Source organism: Bos mutus, chromosome 7, assembly GCF_027580195.1.
Source record: "Bos mutus isolate GX-2022 chromosome 7, NWIPB_WYAK_1.1, whole genome shotgun sequence".
Lineage (NCBI taxonomy): Eukaryota > Metazoa > Chordata > Mammalia > Artiodactyla > Bovidae > Bos > Bos mutus.
The window spans coordinates 90,775,801-90,797,966 of record NC_091623.1 but is presented as its reverse complement, the minus strand read 5'-3'; the positions used below and the strand labels follow the sequence as shown (position 1 = coordinate 90,797,966).

Genomic DNA, 22,166 nt, shown 5'->3' with positions numbered 1-22,166 from the left:
TTAAATTCACTAAGCTCATTCCCCGCTCAAGGCCTTTATCTGGGAGCTCCTTCTGGCCTCATGTTTCCTGAGATTGTTTGCTATTATATATTCTCCTCCCTCTAATGTAGGCTCCCTAAGAGCAGGACGTTTATCTGCCTTGTTCACTACTATACACTCAGGACCCAGGACAGTGCCTGGCATATAATAGGGTAAATGAATGAATGAATGAATGGGGAACAAGCGAACCAGATGGGGTTGCTCTAAAGTAAGAAGACTGTCAAGAAGTAGCTGAATGACAGAAGAGTTTCACCAGATGGGGTGGCTCCTTACGATCTGGGTTTCCCACGGTGGCATGGAACAACCTTGAAGCCCCCTGATCCCGGGTCCTCTGAGTTGCGGTCATGCCTGCTGTCTCTGGATCAGTCTCTGTGCCGCCATCACTGCGACTGGGAAGCAGTAGGCACGGGCTCAGGGCTCAGTACTGCACCAGGACTCCTGTCAGGAAGCACCGCCTCTTCCCACCAGATAACCCCCCATCCCCACCCTGGCTCACTCGGAGGAAGGGGGCCTGGGTCGGGAGGGTAGGGTCAGGGGCTTCCCTCATCTCAGAACTGCAGGGAATATCAACACTCTCCAAGCAAGGAAAGGAGGCACCTTAGAACCTGAGAAGAGCTCTCTGTGTCCTCAGTTCGTGAGGAGGGGGTGGAGCCTAGTTGTAGGTGACCAGGTCACCAGGTGACCAAGAGGTTAGACCACTAGGTGCCAACCCAGCCTTGGAGTCAAGCCACCTCTAAAGATGTGTTCATCTTGCAGCCAGACACTGAGCTCCACATTTATGTGCTTTTGCTTACAGTATGTTACATATTTATTATGTGCTTTTAAAACCTGCATACCTGGACCCCCTCTCACAGGTCCTGCTTCAGAATGTCCAAGAAGACGTCCCAGGCACCAACATACTAGCTTCCTAGTTGATTCTTGATAGCTCAGTTAGTAAAGAATCCGCCTGCAATGCAGGAAATCCCGGTTCGATTCCTGGGTCGGGAAGATCTGCTGGAGAAGGGATGGGCTACCCACATCAGTATTCTTGGGCTTCCCTTATAGCTCAGCTGGTAAAGAATCCGCCTGCAATGCGGGAGATCTGGGTTCGATCCCTGGGTTGGGAAGATCCCCTGGAGAAGGGAAAGGGTACCCACTCCAGTGTTCTGGCCTGGAGAATTCCATGGACCATACAGTCCATGGGGTCGCAAAGAGTCGAACACGACTGAGCGACTTTCACTACTACTACTACCATTTGGTTCTCATTAGCATCTAGGGTTGACAATTATTGATAAAGAGTGACTGGGGTCCCCAGAACAAGCAGTAGGAGGATGGTGGGGTGTAGGCAAGGGGGAAGGGTGCTGAGGCAGGGCTTCAGTCACATTAGAATAACGAAGTTCCAGAAAGTCCCACAGATTGAAACACATAAAACCTCACAAAAAAAAACCCCACACAAAACCTCAAAAACAAACAAACAAACAATAAACTAGCATTTTAAAATGTAAGGAGCAGATAACGAGAGGAAAATATTGTAGCAAAAGGTGAACAACCTTAATATTTATAAAGAACTCTTACAGATTAGTAAGAAGATGAGCACCTGATAGAAAAACAGAGTACAGACAAGAACAGGCAATTCAAAGAGAAGAAATACAATGAGCCAGTACACTTAGGAAAAGCAGTCAGCTTCACCAGGGGGAATCAAAAAAATGCAAATCAAACAACAAAGAGGCATCATCTTTTGCCTAGCTAATTGGCAGAGATTAAATACATGATAATACCTAGTGTTGGTGAGGGTGTGGAAAAAACAGGCACCATCATTCACTGGTGGGAGGGCAGACTGGTGCAGCCTTTCCAGAACACAATTTGGCAACATGTAAAACTGAGGAAGATCCCACCCCTTTCTGACGCAGCAATTCCACTTTTAGGAAGATTGCCTTAGGAAATAATGGTGGATAATAATAACAATAATAGCCAACCTTTCTTAAATGCTCTGTGCAGGCCAGGCTTTACATACCTTATCTCATATAATCCTCCCAGTCATCATCCCATGAGGTAGGAGCTGTTTTTATCACTTCTGAGGAAACTGAGGCCCAAAAGGATTAAGACAATGGCCTGAGGACTTCTAGTAGCTCAGATGGCAAAGAACTCGCCTGCTAATGCAAGAGATGCAGGTTCCATCCTTCAGTCCAGAAGATCCCCTGGAGAAGGAAATGGCAACCCACTCCAGTATTCTTGCCTGGGAAATCCCATGGACAAAGGAGCCTGGCAGGCTATAGTCCATGGGGTCACAAAAGAGTCGGACCCGACTTAGCAACTAAACAACAACAACAGAGTATATAGAACTAACAAGTTGCAACGCCTGGATTTGACTCCAGGCAGTGTGAGTCAGGAGCCTCACTGCCCGTACAGCAGAATACACTGGATATGTATCAATACAAAGGATGATGTGCACTGAATATATACACTGGATAGAGCTGCAAGAATATTCCTCTGGGCTTGTTTGTGATGAGGTGTAGTGAGGCAGGGGAGACTGTATGTTAAATTCCCCCACAATAGGAACTGGTTACATTATGGTGTACCCATATAGGAATATTATGTAACCTTGAAAATGGTGCTACAGAAAAAACTGTGTGTGAATCCTAGGGGGTTTTGTTTGTGCTTGAAAGATCTCTGAAAGGACATAAAAGGAGCTGATAGAATTGATTGCCTCCTAGAAAGGCAACTGTGTGGCCATGGTCAGAAATCAGGAGACTTGTGTAAGTCATATACCATTTTTCACTTGTTGAATTTTAAATCATGTGAATGTAATATTTATTAAAATATTTAAATACCTATAAATACACACACACACAAGTTAGGTTCTAGAACTTATTCCACATAACTTTACTTCCTTGAAATGCTATTAAGGGTTCCCCCAAAAGCTCCAGGACTCTTACTTGGGGAATCATATTGAAGCTGATGAAGAGACTTCTTTAATGCGTACTTGCAGGTTTCCCAAACTGAGTTGCTCATGGAACCATTTTCTTAGTTAATGTCTCTTATCCTCTCTCTGGAGATGACTGCCTTATAATTTGGGAATTATTTGTTATTATTTGGGAATTATTTGTTATTAATAATTAATGCCAAGGTGAAAGGCTTACAGTGTTTCATTAAATGAAAGAAACATGTTACTGGCACTGGTCCCACTTTGTTTAAAAATAGATGTGTAGGTGTGGTATATGTGTGTTTTGCTTATGAGTTCTAGGATAATGGATGATTTTAGTTTCTTCTTTTATCCATTTGTATTTTTTAATTTTCAAAAATGAACAAAACCATTTCACAAGCACCATTTTTTGAGTCTATGTACTGTATTTTTTAAGGCTTTGGGATCCCTTTCTTTCCATGCACCTCATTCTCTGTATGTGCGGCGTGCTCAGTAGCTTCAGTCATGTCCGACTTTTTGCAACCCCAGGGACTGTAGTCTGGCAGACTCATCTGTCCATGAGATTCTCCAAGCAAAAATACTGCAGTGGGTTGCCATGCCCTCCTTCAGGGAATCTTCCCAACCCAGGGATCGAAACCACGTCTCCTGTGTCTCCTGCATTGCAGGCAGATTCTTCACTTGCTGAGCCACCAGGAAAGCCCCCACTCTCATCTACTCCCTACTGAAAGCAGCAGCCCAGGGTTAGGTTCACTGAGAGGCCCCCATCTATAGCCAGGCCCTCTCATCTGTCTTTATCCAGGGCCAGCTCAAGCTCTGGCCTGAGGTGGTAGGGGATGGACCAATGGCCAAATGGGGTCTGCTGTCACTAGACAGCTCTCTGGCCCCAGCAGACCCTACCTTCAACCAGGTTCCTCAAATAGAGATAATGAGGCTACAGAATCAGACACCAGCCGGGTACAACCCTGATACATTGCACATCCAGGCACCTGGGCTTTGGTCCCAGCTCTGGGCTGCCTGGCTATGTGACCTTGGCCAAGTTTCTTAACCTGAATGTCATCATCACCCTTTGAGTCAGCATGCCGCTTGCCTTACAGAGCTCAGTGACCAAATGAGGGCACACACAAAGGCATTGGTGTCCTGTCAAGGGCTGTCCCAGTGGAATTATTACACACTCAGCAGGGAACATGGGCTTGCCATCACCTTCCTAAGAACAGAGTACTTTTTTCTTTTCTTTTTTTAATAGGTTGGTAGAGGGAGGGGAGCAAGGAGATGAAACATGGGAGACTGGGGCATGTGGAAATAGAATGGTGTTCAAGACAAAGAGGAGAAGCCTTTTAGCTTGACATTTGCAGCCCTGCAGCTCTGGTTGGGCCCATGTCCCCCGGCCCCACCCCACACACAGCCATGCCACCTCACACATGCAGGTCAGCTCACATCACTGACCATTGCGATTCTGATAAACCACAGCTTAGACCACCTCCCTCCCTTCCAGCTCCCCCATCCTTTGATTTTGAGCTGAGTTAGCTGTTCCCCAGCCTCCACTGGGGTCACACCTCTGGGCTTCAGCACCCCAAAGCCTCCATGACTGCTATGATGCTAGGTTCCAGCTCCTCTGCCAGACTGGATTTCCTGAGGGCAGGAGCTGTATCTGTCATTCTGGTCCACCTGTCTCCTCTAGGTCCACCATGGGCCTGCGGGTCTGGGACGAGAATTAGATCATAAGCACTGAAGTCCAGGAGACCTGGGTTTGAATTCCAGCTTCATCCCCTTGGGGAAGTGACTTCACTCTGAGCCTCAGTTTTCCCCATCTGTAAGTGGATTTCATCCTTGCAGTGAACTCACAGGGTTATTTTCATCAGTTAATGTGTATAAAGCTCTGAAGACCATTCCAGGCATGAAGGAAAACTCTCCATCGGTGGTACTCACACTGACAGCATCACAGACCCTTGGTGAAGGCTTGTTGATTTGAACTAGGAAACGGCACCAGGAAGGGTGGTTCCCCAGGATCAAACCCCACCTCCCCTAGAACAGTGGCCCTGTCCCCACTGTGCATGCTTGGTGCTGTCTCAGCACCTCCACACTCACCTCCTGCCTTGTACCCCCACAGCCACTCGGCCCAAGCTGAAGAAGATGAAGAGCCAGACGGGACAGGTGGGTGAGAAGCAATCGCTGAAGTGCGAGGCAGCAGCGGGTAACCCTCTGCCCTCCTACCGCTGGTTCAAGGACGGCAAGGAGCTCAACCGCAGTCGGGACATCCGCATCAAGTATGGCAATGGCAGGTGAGCAACATCCCTCCCTCCGTCTGCCAGCCGCCCTGCCTCCTTCCTGCACGGAACCAGTTCCCATCTCCCTTTTTTGTGGCTCCCAGTTTCTCCTTCCAGCTCTGGCATGCTGCCCCAGTGTCTTGCAGATGGTAGCCCCTTAATTAACATCACTGGATGGATGAAGGCCATTTGAATGTCAAAGTCAGCTTTAACTGTGAAGTCCCATCTTGTCCATAAAACTTTTCAAAGGACTCACAGGGTCTGAAGCCCACCACTGGGCAGTCTTTGGTAAAGGACTCTGATCTATAATGTGTCTAGGAGGTCATGGGTGATGATGCACCAGTTCCTCAGCTCAGCAAGCTGTCACTGGGCAGGGAGCCAGGTGAGGGGAGGGGCCCATGGCTTTGACTGGTGTCAGAGGAATCTCAGACAGCTCGCCTGTGACTTGGAGATTGTCTTAAGTCTTTGAGTCAAAGCTCCAGGGAAGAGAATCAGAAGGTCTAGGGTCTCTGGGCTGTGGAAGGTGGTCTCTTTTCCATCTTGGTCAGACAGGGTCTGCAGGCAAGAGAAGCCAAGGATCCAAGGGCAGTCCCTCACCTCTCTCCTGCCTCTCACGGCCCCTGAGGGGCTGTCAGAAGGCAGAACAAGCTTGACCTCCACTCTGCAGATTCTGAGGGTACAGTAGGCTTCCCTCTCTGGCTGAGGGGCACCCCAGCCTTTCCTGCTCCTCCCCAGGGGCTGTCATTCCCTCCTCACCCCCCAAAATGCAAATGATTTTAGAGGACCCTCCAACCTGCCCCACAGCCAAAAGCAATGGGAAAATGTCTGGGCTCAGGCTGCTCCTGGTTTGCTGGGAGGCCCTGGATGTATACATCCTGCCCTCTGGCCTTAGTGTCTGAACCTGTGAAGGGAAGGGGTCAGGGTCTGGGCGATGCTTGCAGTTTTCTGACCCTCTTTCCATGAGCAGGGAGCAAAGACAGGACCTGTCATCCTGGAAAGTGGTCCAGGCAGAAAATAGAAAGTGATTTAAGAAGGTTTCAGTTCAGATCAAAGGTTTACAGCTAAAAAAAACACTGCTTTCTGAGGGAAATTGGGAGGAGGGTTTCTGGGATGTCACCAGTCAATGGTGTTAGCAAGAAATTCAGATTGCCCATCAAGTCACCTTCTGAGACCCCCTCACCCCTTCCCGCTGTCCCGCCATGCCTGGCTCCAAGCTGGAGAGAAGAGTAGACTGGCTTCCCAGGCTGTTGGGGCCTGTCTCCCTCCTGTTCTGTTTTTCTGGAAGGTGGCCTCCCCTCACTGCCCTGAGACAGCAGAAGTCAGGAGTGGGGGTGCTCCTTGCTGCCCACATTATGCTCAAATAGTCCACAACGTGGCCAGTCTTCACCCCCGTTCCTGATCCACACGTAACCCTCACACTCACCCACACCCTCCTGCACACGCACCCTCAGAGCCCTTGGGCCACCAACAAACTCCTCTCTTTGGTGAATTCTCCCTCTCTCTCCCAACAAACCACTAACACCGCCTCTCCTCCAAAAGCTCTCTCTTTGTGTTGCCGTCTCCTGTTCCTCCTCCCCCGACTCTTGCCCATCTCGCTCCTGCCCTTCACCACCACGTGGAGGAAGTTTCTTGCCCACTGACTCCTCACTGACTCATCCTCCATACCTCTGCTCTACAGGAACCTGCCCTGTAAACACAACCCCAATACTCTCTGTGGCTGCAGCTCTTGACAGATCCGGTGACCTCAGGCCCCTCCCGGGGCCCTCTGGCTGCCAGGCCCCTCAGCAGCCATTGGCACGTGTGCCACTTGCTTCCTTGCCCCTGTGTGCCGCCTCCTCATCCTCTTGTGCCTCTGAGCCCCTTCTCTCAGGCATCATGAATGCTGGAACTTTTCTGTGTCTGGGGCTTCGCTCTTCACCCAGAGCTCTCCACCCATGGGTGAATTCACCCTCTCATATCTGATGACCCCAAGCCTCCATCTCTAGTCTGATGGCTTTTTTTCCCTTTCCTGAGTTCCAAATCCATACTGCCATCTAGATACCACCCCTGAGGTTCCCCGTGCTTATCTTTTTTTTTTCACTTTTGTTTGCTTTTTTTGTTTTGGCAGTGTGTATTCCTGGGCCATACGTTTTTGTTTCTTCAGTTTCTTCTGGGATATCTTTTTCTTCCATGCAACCTTTTCTTCTGGTTTAGGAACAATCTGTTCTTTTCCAGTGAGGACCATCTCCATGAGGCAGGGAGAGCTCATGTACGGGTTGATCTGACGTTGAGCTCTCTAAGTCCTGCCCCACAGGCTGGAGGTTTTGTTCATCTGGATGTGCTCAATGAGCAGAGAATCTACATCTAAGCCCTTAAGTTCAGCACTACTCTCTGCGGTTTTGAGCACGTGCAGTAAAAATTCAGGGCTCATTTTGGGCCACTGACCCTGCGCCCAGCCCTGCTGTTTGGCCTGTGCACACCTACCACTCCACCACTGTAACAATGAAATGGCACACATAGCTTCTTTAAAATGACATCCTTCTGATACTTGGTGGCTTCTCGGATATGCATATACTTAATGGCCTGCGTGGCTTCACGAGTGTTCTGAAAATGAACACAAACATTGGAACTTCTTGATTTACACAATTTTGTGGGAATTTCTGGGTCAAATGAATGCAAACTATTTTTAGAGGTCACCTCCGCTGCTTACTGGAAAAGCCCCAGACATCTCTAATCCAGAACGCCCTAGTCTTGCCTCTCCCCCGTCCTCTCTGGCCCTGCCTTGCCCCACTGCACTTCCCTCTCGGCTGTGACGAAACCAGACTGCCCGCTGCCCAGTGCCTGCCCTCATGCCGTCCCCTCCAGGCGGACACCACGTCTCAGAAAGGAGGCCTCCTTCTCCCCGCCCACTTCTGCTCTCCCTGCCTCCAGCCTCTTGTCCTCCACCGGCTTACTCTTGGGCATTCCCCACCTTTTCTAGGCCACAGGCCCCTTTGTGAATTCACTTCTGTTTTGCGCGTATGTGTGCTGAGCGTCAGTTGTGTGCCGGGGACTCTACCCAAGGCTGGGAATGCACCAGCGGTGGAGCAGGCGTGGCCCCATCTTCACAGTTTCTCGTCTAGCTTTAGCGGAGGGTCTGGTAAAGACCCTTTCTTCATAAAACGTATGCCTGGTTTTGTTTGCAGTTCGAGAGGTCCACAGGTTCACTGACCCCGGTGGCTCTGACAGGGGATGGTTTTTCTAACAGGGCACATATCTGATCATTCATTCATTTACTTGGCAGATCTTGAGAGTCTGCCGTATGCCAGGGACAGCCTAGGCTGTGGTGCTCTTCTAATGCTCCCCTTCCTGGCCTATAACTCACCATCTCGCTGTTCTCCCCCTCAGTGCTCCTGACTCCTAGGCTTGGGCCCAGACTGTTCCCTGTGCTGGCAGTACCCGCTCCCCTCACCTTGTCCTTTGCAAAAATCTCCAAGGCCTAGCTTAAATGTCACACCCTCTGGGTTACCCTCCTGAGCTCCCCCAGCAAGCTCTCACACCTCCTCCCATGGTGCCTCAGACACAGCTTCACGGCATGGTGGGAGGCTGTTTCTCCCAGCGTGAGAACCTCTGAGACCACCTCCAGACACACCCTGTCTCCTGTGTAGCCTGGCGGAGGTCATCTGCTTTCCGTGTGAACTGACAAGGATCTTGCAGGATCTGCTCACCTCTCCTGGGTGCAGGGGGCGTAGGATTGGGCAGGACACCTGTTGCATTGACCTTGCCTTCGAACAAGTGACTGTCCTGGTCAGGCCCTGGTGTCAGCAGACAGATGGGGCACCCAGCCCCCACACAAGGCCTGGATGTATCCCCTGGGTCTCCTGGGGGTACTAAGGCCTCCAGACAGCCTGAGTGTGCCCCCTCCCCCCTTCCTGTCAGGATCCTGTCCCGATGGCCACATTTCAAACTGCCTGGCTCCACCCATCCTGCCCCAGGGCTGCTCCCTGCAGTGAGTCGATGGGCTGGAGGAGTGGGCTGTGGTGGAGAGCGCCTCACTCCCTGTCATTTCCCATTCCCTCACTGTGACTCGGAGAACCGCCACCTTTACACATACACTTCACCTGGCGTGGGGGCTGGGGCTGGGGCAGGAGTCTCCTTTCTGGCAAAATCATCTTTCCTCTGCCCACACTGCAGTGCACACTCTAGCCCTCCAAGTGCTCCATTCTGCCCAGGCCACACTGTCTTAATGTCACTCTGGGTCTATGGAGACGCCCCTCCCACTGGGCGCCGCCTGTCTCTGGGGCAGCCCCGCTGAGGTGTCTCAGCCTAGCCTTCCTGTGCCCGGAGAAGACCGCCCCCTTCCCCAGCCCTGGGCACGGAGCCCTTCCCCGGCGGAACCATGTGTTCCCCTGTTTATGAGGGGCAGGCTGGAACAGGCCCCTCAGGCAGGCAGCAGGAGGTAGGCGCTGGGGAAAACGTGCGGGTGGGTGGAGGAGGCAGCTGCCCAGATCCCTGGTCCCTGCCAGCAGAAAGCTGACTGAGAAAGGCGAGGAGGGCGCCTGTCACGGGGCAGCTGGGTCAGCCCAGCAAGGGGACAGAGGGCCTGCCAGGGAGGTGGGAGGGGGCCCTGAGCACCTGGGGCTTCTCAGGGAGGTAGGAGAATGTGGTGGCCCCGCTCCTCAGCTGCAGAGCCCCGCCCTTCAGCTCTGACCCCAGAACCTTTTGTGCCAGGCTGGGGCCACCTTCCTGGAACTGGGGCGATCATCACACAGCTGGTAAACCAAGATGCCTGCACTCAGCAAACCTGGGGCCCTGGTTTCTGTCCCCTAGCCTCTTTCTGATTCCTCAAAGGGGAGGGGCTCTCCCTGCACCCCGGCCTTTTCACAGACCTCACACTCCTCCATGCAGGAAGCCCTTCCTTCTGGTTTTAGCTTCCATCCTTTCAGGTAACTGTGAACCTGGCTCCATCTTATTCTCCTGCATTTGAGGTGGTGTAAGGGACGCTTCTTTGAATTCACTGTGAGTGGGTGACAAGGAGGGTCCATCTCTGTGTCCCCTATACCTTTTTTTTTTTTTTACATCAAGGCAATTTATTAACGCAATAATCTGAGGAGTCCTATTCACAGATGGTGAACCCGCTTCCTGTGGGTGCTATTGGAGGGGGTGAGGGTGACTTGCTCAGTTGGCCCAATTTTCATCCCTGGGGCAAGGGTTCTGAAGGCTTGTCCTGTTTCCTCCTGTGACCTGGAATTTGATGTGAAGGGCAGTGATGCCCAGCTCCTTGCATCTCTAGGCTACATTCGGGGCAGCCAACATGGCAGCCTATGGAAAGAGCTCACCTCGGTCAGCCTTCATCTTCCTCCCCTCAGTTACACAGCAGATGGCTTCCTGGCCAGAAAGATCCGTGATGTGGACAGAAGTATCACTGAAGGGTGCAAAGATGTGGCACACCAAACATGTTTTCTCCTTCAGCCACCTGAGGGCCGAGGCTGATGACCTGTTTTTCCTTCTTTTCTTTCTTCCTGCGAGGTGCCATTTCTGCACGTCTTCTCCCCTATGCCTCCTTGACCCTGAGACCCCCAGGTGAGCCCCTGCCCTGCTTGTCTAGTGTTAAGGAAGAGCTGGTGGCCAGGAAGCTGGAGAAGCCTGGTCCTGGGGCAGCTGGGCTCCCTGGCATCTAATTAGGCAGGAGCCAGAGAGGAGATGCTGGCGTAGCCACAGGGGCCTCCAGGGGTCTGTTTAATGAAGAGAAGAAACTCAGATTGACAGAAGAGGGTTGTAAGCAAACACAGGCCAAGGAGACAGAGACCGGCATGAGCCGGGAGGGATGGAAGGGAGTCGGGCAGCTGTCACCGTATCATCGGTATGGATATCATCACAGAAATGAGGCCTTTTGACTAGACAGGCTCGTGGAGGCTGGTTTGGGGGATCCCAGAGTTAGGAGATCTGGGAAGAGCCCAGCATCAGGGGCTGAGGAGGCGCTCAAGAGACTGGTCCCCAAAGCACAGCGCAGGGAGAGATATGGGTCATTTTGCCGTCTTCCTCCATCCCTGGCACAGCCTCTCTGCTCACTGCCCTCCTTCCCCATGAGCTTCATGGCTCTGTTTCTCCAGCCCTGGATTCAGGGCCATTATAGCTCTGCTACCCTGGCTCCCATTCCACCACTCCCTAGCCCACTAGGCATGTTCTGGGAATCTGATTTTTTTAAACTCAGGACTAAGAGGAGGAAGTTACATCATGTTAAGAAATTTTCATGCTACTTCTTGTTCCCCCCTGGGGTCCCCTGGGGTTTTATCCAGAGCTTAGACTGGCCCCAAAGAGCACTGGGGCAGAGGGAGGGGTGAGAGGTATGAACAGATCCTGCAGAGCCCAGGCTCCTGCGGGCAAGTGCAGGGAAGCCGATGGAAGGAAGGAAGGTTTGGCATGGTCTTCAGAAAGAAGAGGACAGGCCAGGCTAGGTGCCCTGGAGTCACACACAGCACTGGAATCCCTGCCCAGGCCTGGCCCCACGGCTCTGGGCATGCAAGGCTGGGTGTGAAGCCCTCCACAGAGGTGTTAGCCTAAGCATCAAGCTCCAGGAGACAGCCCATGAGCTGCCTGGGGCTCATGTCCTCACCAGCTGTAGCTCCTCGTTCACCTCTGCCTTTGCTTTGTTGGCAGGCATTCTTAGACAAGTCCAGAAACCCCTCGAGGACTCAGTTTTCCCATCAGTCCTGCCTGGTCCTCCTCCAGATTAGCCATGAGAGTCAAGTCAGGCTTTGAAGATAAGATTTTTTTGTTCCCTGAGATATGCAAGCCCCCAGCACACAGAGGGCACTCAATAAACATCTGTTGAGTAAATGAAGGGAAACTTTTTGAAGAGGCCACAGAGTGCCCCTTAGTGGCAGGGCTAATATCAAGGCAGGGAAGAGCCACAGGTGAGGACTGGGAGGCTGGTGCAGTTGCCATGGAAACCTGATAGCTCATTGGCCTTCCTGGGTTCCTGGGACAGGCCTTATCTATCCAGAGTGGTGGGGCTGCTGCTTCTAAGGGAAGGCTGAGGTGGCTGTGAGATAGTGGCTGCTCTGCTGGAAGGGGGTGGGGGAGACACGGTGGGCTTGGGAGAAGGGCGCTAAAGTCCTTGTGACTCCCAAAGGATGCCAGTTTCCTGCCCTGGAAAAGCGGTTACAAAGAAGGTCCACTTCTGGAAAAGGGATGGATGTGAGGATCCATAGACTTAGAACTTGTGTTTCTCCTGAGCGTGCAGGTCTCCCTCCAGCTCCGGACTCTGTGCATTCCACCCAGACCCCAGCACTGGCTGGTCTGCAGAAGTCTACTTCCCATCCACCTGCGCAGACACTGTGACCATGCAGGGAGAGGTGACCGCTGGGTGACAGCTGGGGAGCTCATGCTAACCCCCTCTTATCCCCTCCCTAACCAGAAAGAACTCACGACTCCAGTTCAACAAGGTGAAGTTGGAGGACGCTGGGGAGTACGTCTGTGAGGCTGAGAACATCCTCGGGAAGGACACTGTCAGGGGCCGGCTCTTTGTCAACAGCGGTAGGTGGTCCCCCAACCAAGGGAAGGGTCCTAGAGGGGTCCTATGGGGGGAGCCTGTCACCCTGCCCGCAGCCCTGGAGAAGAGGCCCACACATGATTCATCTTGCACTTGACTCCCCTCCCTCCCTCTGCTGCCATATCAAGGCCCGAGATCTGAGCCGATTCAGGGAAACGCAGTCGAAGCATAAATGTTTAGCTTTGTTATCTGGACCTGGAAGAGCCGCCAGCTCTCATTTTAAATACCCTGAAAACTAAATATTTTGAAATCAAGAGGTAGGGGGTGGGAGAAGGATATTTTTAGAAGGCAATTATGGGAGGCTGGGCTGCCAGGAGTGGGGCTCCAGAGAGAGGCAGACCCAGGGTGTGTGTGAGCCGCCTGCCCACGGCTTTGCTGGGTGCCCGAGTGGAGGCAGCCCGCTCTGCGGTGCCACAGTGGGGAGGCCTGAGTGCCCTGGACCCCTGGGGGCAGCCTCTGCTCAGGGGTGGCCGGCCCCTCTCCCACTGGTCATCCCCTCCCTGGGAAATGTACAAGGTCAGGAGCCCATGGCACCCTTAGCTGCCTCTTGCCACAGAGGCAGCCCCCCTGCTGGGCCATCCTCTGGTTGTTGCCCTTGACTGGGAAGTCACCATGCCTATCTGTCCTCAGGTCGCGCCCCCTCCACTCTCACCCCTCCTCTGAGCCCCACAGCTCTCATTCCTCCTCCTGACACCCGGCCTGTAGGTACCACTTGTTACCTGGTTGCTGGGTTTGCTTCCAGTCCTGCCCGTCACAGAGTCCAATCCTCCATCTGTGTGCATCACCTGTGTTTCTACCACACAGCCTTCTGGTACTCCCCACACCCGGTACAGTCTAACAACAACCCTGGCCTTGCACCTTCAGAGGAGAACCTGGCTCAGACCCGGTCTGCCCTGTGTTCTGAGGGATCCCCCTCTCTTGCCAGCCTCTCTGCTCCTCCACTTGCCAGTGGATCTCATAGATCTGAGTCTTCAAGTCCCTGTCAGTCTTCTTTCTGGATGTCTCGCTCACATCTTTTCTTTTCATTCCAACCCCACCTCGAGGGCACCTCTGGCCCAGGTTTCAGCCCTGCTCACCTGGGCCAGAGCAATGGCCCCTGAAGGCGCTTTAACTCCATCATGCCCCCACCCTTGGAGCCACAGAACAAGAACTTGGCCCCACAGCCCAGCTTACACAAATCTGACCCAAATGGTCTCTCCATATTCCCTCTGGAGCCCTGACTCAACCCCATGGTGTAGTTCATGGATTAGGAGATTGAAGCTGAGAGAGGTTACATATTCTCCCCAGAGTCAAGCAGGTAGACCTACATGATGTGAAAGATGTTGGCAAACACAGAGCCCCCCATGCTTCATGGGGCCATGTCTAGCCTGTTTACCCCTCCAGCCCTGGGGCCCACCATAGCACCAGGCTTGGGTCAGCACCTGGTAAACACAGAAGGACCACAGACCTGCTTCAGGGCCTCTCCTGACTCCCCGTGGCCCAGCCTGGGCATGATGGCAGTGGGGGCACCCGCGCCCTCCTGCCACTCCCAGCCTGTCTCAAGCCTGGGAAAGTGGACCACGCTGGGGCCTGGCATCGTCCCCTGCAGCCAGAGTGGGCAGGCATTCTCAGATTCACTGGGGATTTGAGGTTTCCTGTTTTACATTTTAAGACTTTCTTGGTTAGAACTGATAAGAACCCAACATGAAACTATGTTGAGGAATTTATTGGTTTTTAAAACTGAGAAGTCCAGAGGTAGGACTGACCTTAGACCCAACAGAGTCCTGGACCTCAGAGCAGGGGTCGGGGTGCTCCCTCCCACAATGTGTTGGCCTCTTTTTCTCCTCCTGTAAAATGGGCTTCCCCCATGTTTAGGGAAAGGATTGAGAAGAGGAGGCCATGGCCTCAGACAGCTCCAGGTTTACATCATCGCAGCACCACCCAGGGAAAAGAGATAGCTTGGTCTGTCTGTCTCCATTTACGTTGTCACAGGGATGGATTCTTGTTCTGTGCCCCGCTCGGCCCAGTCATGCACTCGGGGTGCGATGCCATCCTGGCAGGCCCACGTGTGTGTGCAAAGGGGTCCTGAGGGGCACAGTCCCATGAGTGACATCCCTGCTAGAACTATATCGGAGGTGGGGTGTGGGGTGTGGAGGAAGAAGAAAGGCTGCCATGCCATGAAGGAAACCGCAGTAATGTCCTCTCTCCTGCACAGGGCTTGGGGCCTCGGGCGGGGTTCTGTTGTAAGATCCTTCAGATAAGATGCAGCCCCACCCCGCCTGTGGGCTTCTGTGAGCCCCCAGTAGCCTGGGTTCTGGTCAGTCAAGGATCAGACAGTGGAGCTGTGGGCTGGGCCCTTAGGGCTCTGTGCCTCTTATCCCTCCAGCAGGCAGGACGGTGGGGCAGCTGAGCTATGGACAGAGTCCCGAGTTTTGGTCTCATTCCAGTTCTGTCGTACAACCTTGAGTGAGTCGCTTCACCTCCCGAGTCTTCAGTTTTCCCATCTGAGTTTGAGCCAGGTGATCTCTAAGCCCCTTCTCCCTAAAACTCTGGGATTCTCAGGGCTTTTTGTGTTGAGGCTGACATCCTGTGCACCTAGCCACCGCCACCACCACACATGTACACCCTCATACCACGTCTCTTCAGCTGCCCTTCAGTCCAGGCAGGCAAGAGGCTACCCTTCATGTGGGGAGGTGGACAGAGCCACTGGAGGGGGCCAGGAGGTCCTGTGGGGAACGTTAACCCGGGTAGAGATGCTCAGCTCTTGTTTACCCGTGGAGCCCGGAAGACTTGGAGCAGCCCCACCCTGAGGAGGGGGTGGAGGGCGGGTAGCAGGCAACTGTGCCTGCCCACCTCTGACTCATTCCAGGGTTGACTGGGCCCGCCTGGGCCCCAGGGAAGCCAGGGCTACAGGGGTGGGGCCGCCAGAAGAGGGCATGGGAAGGCCGTCAGGGAGCAGCGGCTGCTCAAGGGGCATTGACACAGCCTTGAAAGATGAGAAGTTTTGTCCATGGCAAGGGATAGGAGGGCAGCAGTTACAGTAGCTGGCGGTGGGGAAAAGATCTCCACAGCATGAGCTCCCTCCTGGCCCTTGCCTCCTCAGGACCCCAGTAACTCACTGACCCCAAGACACTGAGCCCTAATAGAGATCTCCTGGGTTTACCTTCCCAGGTGTTTTCTTTAAATCCCCCCAGCCCCTGGCAACCAGAATTTACTTTCTGTTTCTGTGGATTCACCTATTCTGGACATTTCACAGAAATATGTGAAATCATAGAATACGTGGCCTTTCAAGACTGGCTTTTCCACTTAAAATAATGTTTTCAAGGTTCATCCATGTTGTAGCATGTATCAGTGCTTCTTTCATTTTCATGGCTGAATCAGATTCCATTGCATTTTGTTTATATATGCATTTATATATGCATTATATACACATTATATATATATCAACTGGGGTTGTTGTGTCATTCTAGTCGTTTCCACATTTGGGCTGTTAGGAACAATGCTGCTATAACATTTGTGTCCAAGTTTTTGTGTGAACTTATATTTCAGTTCTCTTGGGTATATGCCTAGGAGTTGACTTGCTTGGTCATATGGTAACTATGTTTAATTTTTTGAGGGACTACCAGCTGTGTTTCAAAGTGGCTGCACCATTTAGCATTTCCACCAGCAAAGTAGGGGGGTTCCCATTTCCCCACATCTTCACCACCACTTGTTATTATCCATCCTTTTTTAGTACAGCCATCTGAGGGGGTGTGAAGTGGTACCTCTGTGGTTTTTATTTTCATTTCCTTAATGATTTTTCATGAGTATTTGTATTTTCTAAGAGACAATGCTTGAATTAATGCTTTAATGCTGATATCAGCAGCAGCCAAGGAGACCAGACTAGACCCTGGGATGGTAGTGGAATGTACCTTTCTCTAAAGAATCGGATGTCTTTAATTGCTTGGTAGAGATATTTGTCAGTATTTGTTAAGCAGCTATTACATGCCAAGTGCTGTGCTAGACCCTGGAGTTCGTTCACCAGTGAAGCAGACAGCCTCTGCCCAGATGGAGCTTACCTTCTGTTGGAGGTAACTCAGTTGGTAAAGAATCCACCTGCAGTGCAGGAGACCCTGGTGATTCCTGGGTCAGGAAGATCTGCTGGAGAAGGGATAGGTTACCCACTCCAGTATTCTTGGGCTTCCCTTTTGGCTCAGCTGGTAAAGAATCCGCCTGCTATGCAGAAGACCTGGATTCGGTCCCTGGGATGGGAAGATCCCCTGGAAAAGGGATGGGATGGGAATCCACTACAGTATTCTGGCCTGGAGAATTCCATGGACTATATAGGCCATGGGGTTACAAAGAGTCAGACACGACTGAGCAACTTTCACTTTCAGGCTTTAGACAGCTAGTAATTGCACAACTAGTCTTTTAATTGTTAGAATAAATACTATAAGTTTAAGTTACAAAACTAAGAAAAAGAGTAAGGGAGGAGACCTGAGCAGCTTCTCTGAGACACTGATATTTTGAAAGTCCTGGACCAGGAGTCACTTGGCCTCTTAGAGGAGCTGAACGAAGCCAGTGGAGTCTGAATATACTGCAAGACGGGGACAAGACAAGAAGCGGGACAGGTGGTGAGGCCCAGATTAGACTTGGGGAGGGCTGAGTACAAAACCATTGGAGGGTTTTGATACTGGAAGTAACTGATCAATTTACATATTTTAAAGACCTCTCTGGCAGCAGCTACAAAGCAGAAAGATTAGAGATGAAGGCAAGAGTGAGGACAGGAAGACCTATGAGGAGGAGACTGTGGCCATCCAAGAAAGAGACCACAGAGACCTGAGGGGTGGAAGGGAGGCAGTAGTAAGACGTGGCAGAGCCCCAGGAGGTATGGAGGCAGGCCTCAGCAAGAGACAGCTGGGGGACCAAAAATCAGAGACTCCCTCCAAGCCTTTGGTTCATGCTGTTTAGTCACAGAGGTGAGCAAGGGTAGAGGAGCAAATGGCAGGGCACAGGAATGGGAGCTGCGTTTGGGGTAGCCTAGCACCATCCCCAGGGTGGTGTCTAAAGAGCGGCCAGATTCTCTCACTTGGAGGTCATTGGTCATCTTCACCTCCCCAAACATGGGAGAACACAGTGAAGAAATATGAAGGGAGTGTGAGACATTGCCCTCGGAGCCCAAGTATGCTGGAAGAGCATGACTGCACATCTTCCGTGTGGAAATCTTCCTGGCATGAACCTCCACCACCAACACAGTTGGTGACTTGGGAGGACCCTGCCGTTATAGGGCTGGCCTCCAGGTACTACTTTCTGAGGTGCAAAGGCCTTTCCCCTGCACCTTCTTCAACCAGCTCCCCCACTGCCCTCCCTTTTTGCCTTTCCAGGGCCCCAGCCTAGTCCCCACTGTGACACAGTTCTGGAAGCCCCAAGCCATAGATCCCAGCCAGGGCCCCATCTTCCTTCTTTCAGGAGTCACCCACTGCCTTTCAAGTCCTGGGTGTGTGCAGACGTGCATAGGGGCAGACCCAAGTGTACGGCTGTGGTCCCACCACCATGTGCGCTCTTGCCCAGCATCAGGCAGGTTCTGCCACCCCTGACCGCAGAGGGCATCAAGATGGCCTGAGGTTTCCCTGGCTTGGGCAGGACCCTGTAAAGGACCTGGGCCTGTGGTCCACATCGTGTTTGCATCCATCTGTCAAGCCTTGGTGCTGACATGTTCTTCCAGGATGGACCAGGTGCCTGGTGAGAATATGCAGCCAGATATTAGGAGCCCTGAGGCTTTGTTACAACACACCCTGGACTCTGGAAGGCTCTTCTCTGCTCTCTTTCCTCATTCTTCCCTTGGCAATGCAATCAAAGGGCAGGACAACCTTTAGGGTCCTCCCAGCAATGAGATTTTACAGCTCACAGGCGTGGTCATCTCAGCTGTTTCTCTTCTCTGTCCCTTTCTCTATTCCCTGGGTCTCACTGACCCAGAAGCATGTGGGTCCCAGACGGGTGTGGGGTTGTACAGAGGTGGGAGACGTCAGCAGGGGTGGGGCTCAAGAATGCCAGACCAGCAGCAGGCACGGTGTGCTGGGAAGGTGGGAGTTGGCCCTGCCCGCTGGGTTTTATCAGCGAACTCCTCAGACATATACAGAGGCAGAGCTGTGTATACACTCCCGTTCCCGCGCTCCATCTGTCTCTCGACACGTCTAAACACTCAGGGCGCCAAGTGCTTGCCTCCTCCTCCTCCTCTTGTCCCCCCACTTACTGCGGGGGATGGTGGAGACTCAGTACCCCTGAGGAGACAGAACTGGCCAAGGTAGAATGGGCCACCTGTCAGGAGGCTGCTGCTGGGCGGGCAGGAGAGGCCCTCCCAGCCCCAGAGACTGTGGGGGGAGCAGGAATCCATTGATGGCCAGTATGGATACACAGTCTGAGGGGTTAGCTAGCAGATAAAGACTGAAATTGGGGGCAAGAATTTCCACTTGAAACCAGGCTTCTGGGTGCCATCCCACTGAGGAGCCCTGCTTTTGGGATTTTCATTTATCAGATAAATCTGATCCATCAGAGATGTGCAGTCTGGGTTAGCAGCTTTGAACCCAGGCTTGTTCTCACCTAGTTTCCACATCCCAGCTGTCCCCTAGCCCTATTCCCAACGACGTAAAGCCCTGATTTATAGCCCAGGCTATCCAAGGCCTGGGGGCTCCCCCAGGGGGCAGAAGTGGGGGAGCTGCCTGGCAAGAGTGTACATGAAGGCCCTGGATGCTTCTAGAGATATAGTGGCCTTTGTAGCATTTCTGGGAGGCTTGTCCCCACCCTGGGACAAAGGAAGAAGAGAGGGGAGCTAGGGATCTCCTCACATCTCCCAAGATCTTAGAAAATTAGTGTCCAAAAAGGTGCCACTCTCTGCAAAGCCCAGTTTCCTCCATTCACATCCTGGTCCATGAGAGCCCCAGTGGTACAGATGGATGTACCTGTCTCCTCTCTGCACCCTGTGACTTGCCCCCCACATAAGACATGGTGCCTCATCCCACCTGCAGGGGCGCCCCCAGAAAGGCAGGCATGCAAGGAAGCAGTGGAGGTGGACCCTTATTTCAGAAAACAGAGTAGTTTCTGCCAGCCTCTCCTCCCCTTCAAAAAAGAAAATCTTCCCAGCCTTTGGAGGTTTGCCCGGAGCGTGAGTGCACTGTGGTGCTGGATAGATGATCAGAGCTAACAGTGGCCTCCCCTTGGCCTTGTTTGGTGACTTGAAGGAGACTCCCAGCCATTCCTAAAGTCTCCAATCATCCAGCTCTGAGATGGGCCATGAAGGACCATGAAGAAGGTGATTCCTGGGGCCCAGCAGTGGTCTCCTTGGGTCACCAGCACATGTCTCTCATACCTCCAGTGAGCACCACTCTATCATCCTGGTCGGGGCACGCTCGGAAGTGCAACGAGACAGCCAAGTCCTACTGTGTCAACGGAGGTGTCTGCTACTACATCGAGGGCATCAATCAGCTCTCCTGCAAGTAAGTGACCAGTGGAGGTGGGCGTGGGGGCAGGAGCAGGGGGAGAGAGGCCGGGGCGGAAGTGGAGGGCTCTAGGAAAAAGTGGGCTTCAAGCCACTGATAAGGGGTCTCCAAGGCGGGTATAGTCAGGGAGGTTTGCCCCACTTCCTAGCCCTTTCCTGGAATACAGGGAGATGTAAACTCCAAAGGGCTCAGGGCTTCTGCAGTCCCAGTATACCAGGCCCCTACCCACCCAATTTTCCAGTGTCCCCGCTTTCACCGACACCTTCTAGGGAGATGGAGAGACCAGTCTCTGCCCTGGGCAGTGGGCACTGGATTCTCTCTCTCTCTCTTTTTTCCCTTCCCATCTCTCAGCAACTTTCCAAACTTTATTCTGATGAACACTGCCCGGGTCGCATCTTCCCAGCAGTGAGAAGCCTTTCCTCTCCTGGCAGGGTCAGGCGGGGTACACGTCCCAGAGCCCATGCTAGCTGAGCTCTGCTCTGTTCTCCCTGCCAGCAGGAAGCCAGTGCCCAAATACGCCCTGGCTGCTGTCCATGCCACTTAAGTCCCTAGTCCCTCTCTGGGGTGTGAAGGGCCACCAGCAAGGACATCACTTGGGTGTAGCCAAGTGGGCGAGGTCAGGGTTGAGGATAAACCTCATGTTGGGACTCTGCCTCCCCAAGGGCTGCCTTGTAGGACCTCCCAGGAGCTGAGGACCCCTGCTCCCACCCTTAGCCAGTAGGGCTGGTGGGAGCACAGTGATCAGGGAGGGCTTGTTGGGGCCCAGCCAGGTCTTCTGGGAGCTGGTGCCTGCTGCCCCTTGACAGATCCTCTGGTGGGCAAGCCAGGAACAGGTAGGAGAGCTTGTGAGGGCAGCACAGGTTCTGGCCTGATCTGAGGAGCAGAGGGTGCTGTGCTTAGTCGCTCAGTCATGTCCGACTCTTTGCGACTGCATGGACTGTAGCCCTCCGGGCTCCTCTATCCGTGAGGATTCTCCAGACAAGAAGAGAACTGGAGTGGGTTGCCATGCCCTCCTCCAGGGGATCTTTCCAACCCAGGGACTGAACCCAGGTCTCCTGCATTGCAGGCAGATTCTTTACCTTCCGAGCCAGAGGAGCAGAGGGAGGGAGGCCTAGTTAGCAACTCCGGGTTTCAAAGCAGCCTTGGGCTCTAGTGAGGTGAATTTTCATCAATGCCCCGTTCCCCATGGCATCTGGGCACAGGCCAGCAGGGCATTGATGAAAATTCAGGGGGAGGCGTTTACCAGCCCCACAGACAAGGTCCAGTCAGTGCTCCCAGCTCTCCTGCCTCTGGCCTCCAGCTCCCTCCTGGTTATGACCTTGGCCAAAGGTGCCCCCACCTCACAGCGTGATAACGGGGGCCACGCCTCCTTCACGCTCTCCCCTCAGTGGACAGCCATGCACTCCCTGGGCTCCAGCTGGCCTCCTCTGCCGGCATTCGTCTTGGTCCACCTTCTACCTGCTGCCATCTGCCTTCCAGCATCCCCCATCCTGGATCTCAAGGGACAGTCCCCAAAGAAACAGCAGGTCCCCTGGGAAGTTCTTGGTCCAGACTCAGCCCCTCATCCTCTCTTTCTGCCTCTAGGACAGTGTCACAGACCCTGGGAACATTCTAGCCTTGAAAATGCTCTGAGCACTTAGGAATAGATCTAAAGAAATGTGTAAGAGTTCTGGAATACCTTACAGAGATGGCCCAGCCCTGGACCCCCTCCTCTTATCCCCTACAACACACACACGCCAGGCCTCTCATCTTCTCTAGCCCCTTGGATCCCCAGACCCTTGAAAGGACCCAGCATTGTCACTGATCAGCCCTGGCTCCTGACAGGAAAGGTTGCAGCCAACCAGGGCAGGTGCTGGGGCTGGGGAGGGCTGTGGAACCCAGGACTGCAGTGCCAGAGCTTAGTGTGGAAAAGAGAACAGCGAGCTATAGGGTTCCTGGGGACCCCTGCCAGCAAGGCTGTAGGACCCTCTGGGTCCCACCCAGCTGAATCTGAG

General features: G+C 53.0%; 1 protein-coding gene and 1 pseudogene across 3 annotated transcripts in view; one reads left to right on the top strand and one right to left on the bottom strand.

Moving 5' to 3' along the window:
* The window catches only part of NRG2 (neuregulin 2), a 195,169-nt gene that overhangs the window by 147,795 nt on the left and 25,208 nt on the right, over positions 1–22,166 (top strand). For all 3 annotated transcript variants that reach the window (XM_070374447.1, XM_070374445.1, XM_070374446.1), the window contains exons 2-4: positions 5,049–5,220; positions 12,584–12,702; positions 20,049–20,169. In XM_070374447.1, the coding sequence (XP_070230548.1) occupies positions 5,049–5,220; positions 12,584–12,702; positions 20,049–20,169 (412 nt within the window). The remainder of the gene's footprint in view (positions 1–5,048; positions 5,221–12,583; positions 12,703–20,048; positions 20,170–22,166) is intronic.
* On the bottom strand, positions 10,284–10,699 carry LOC138988465 (small ribosomal subunit protein uS11-like; annotated as a pseudogene).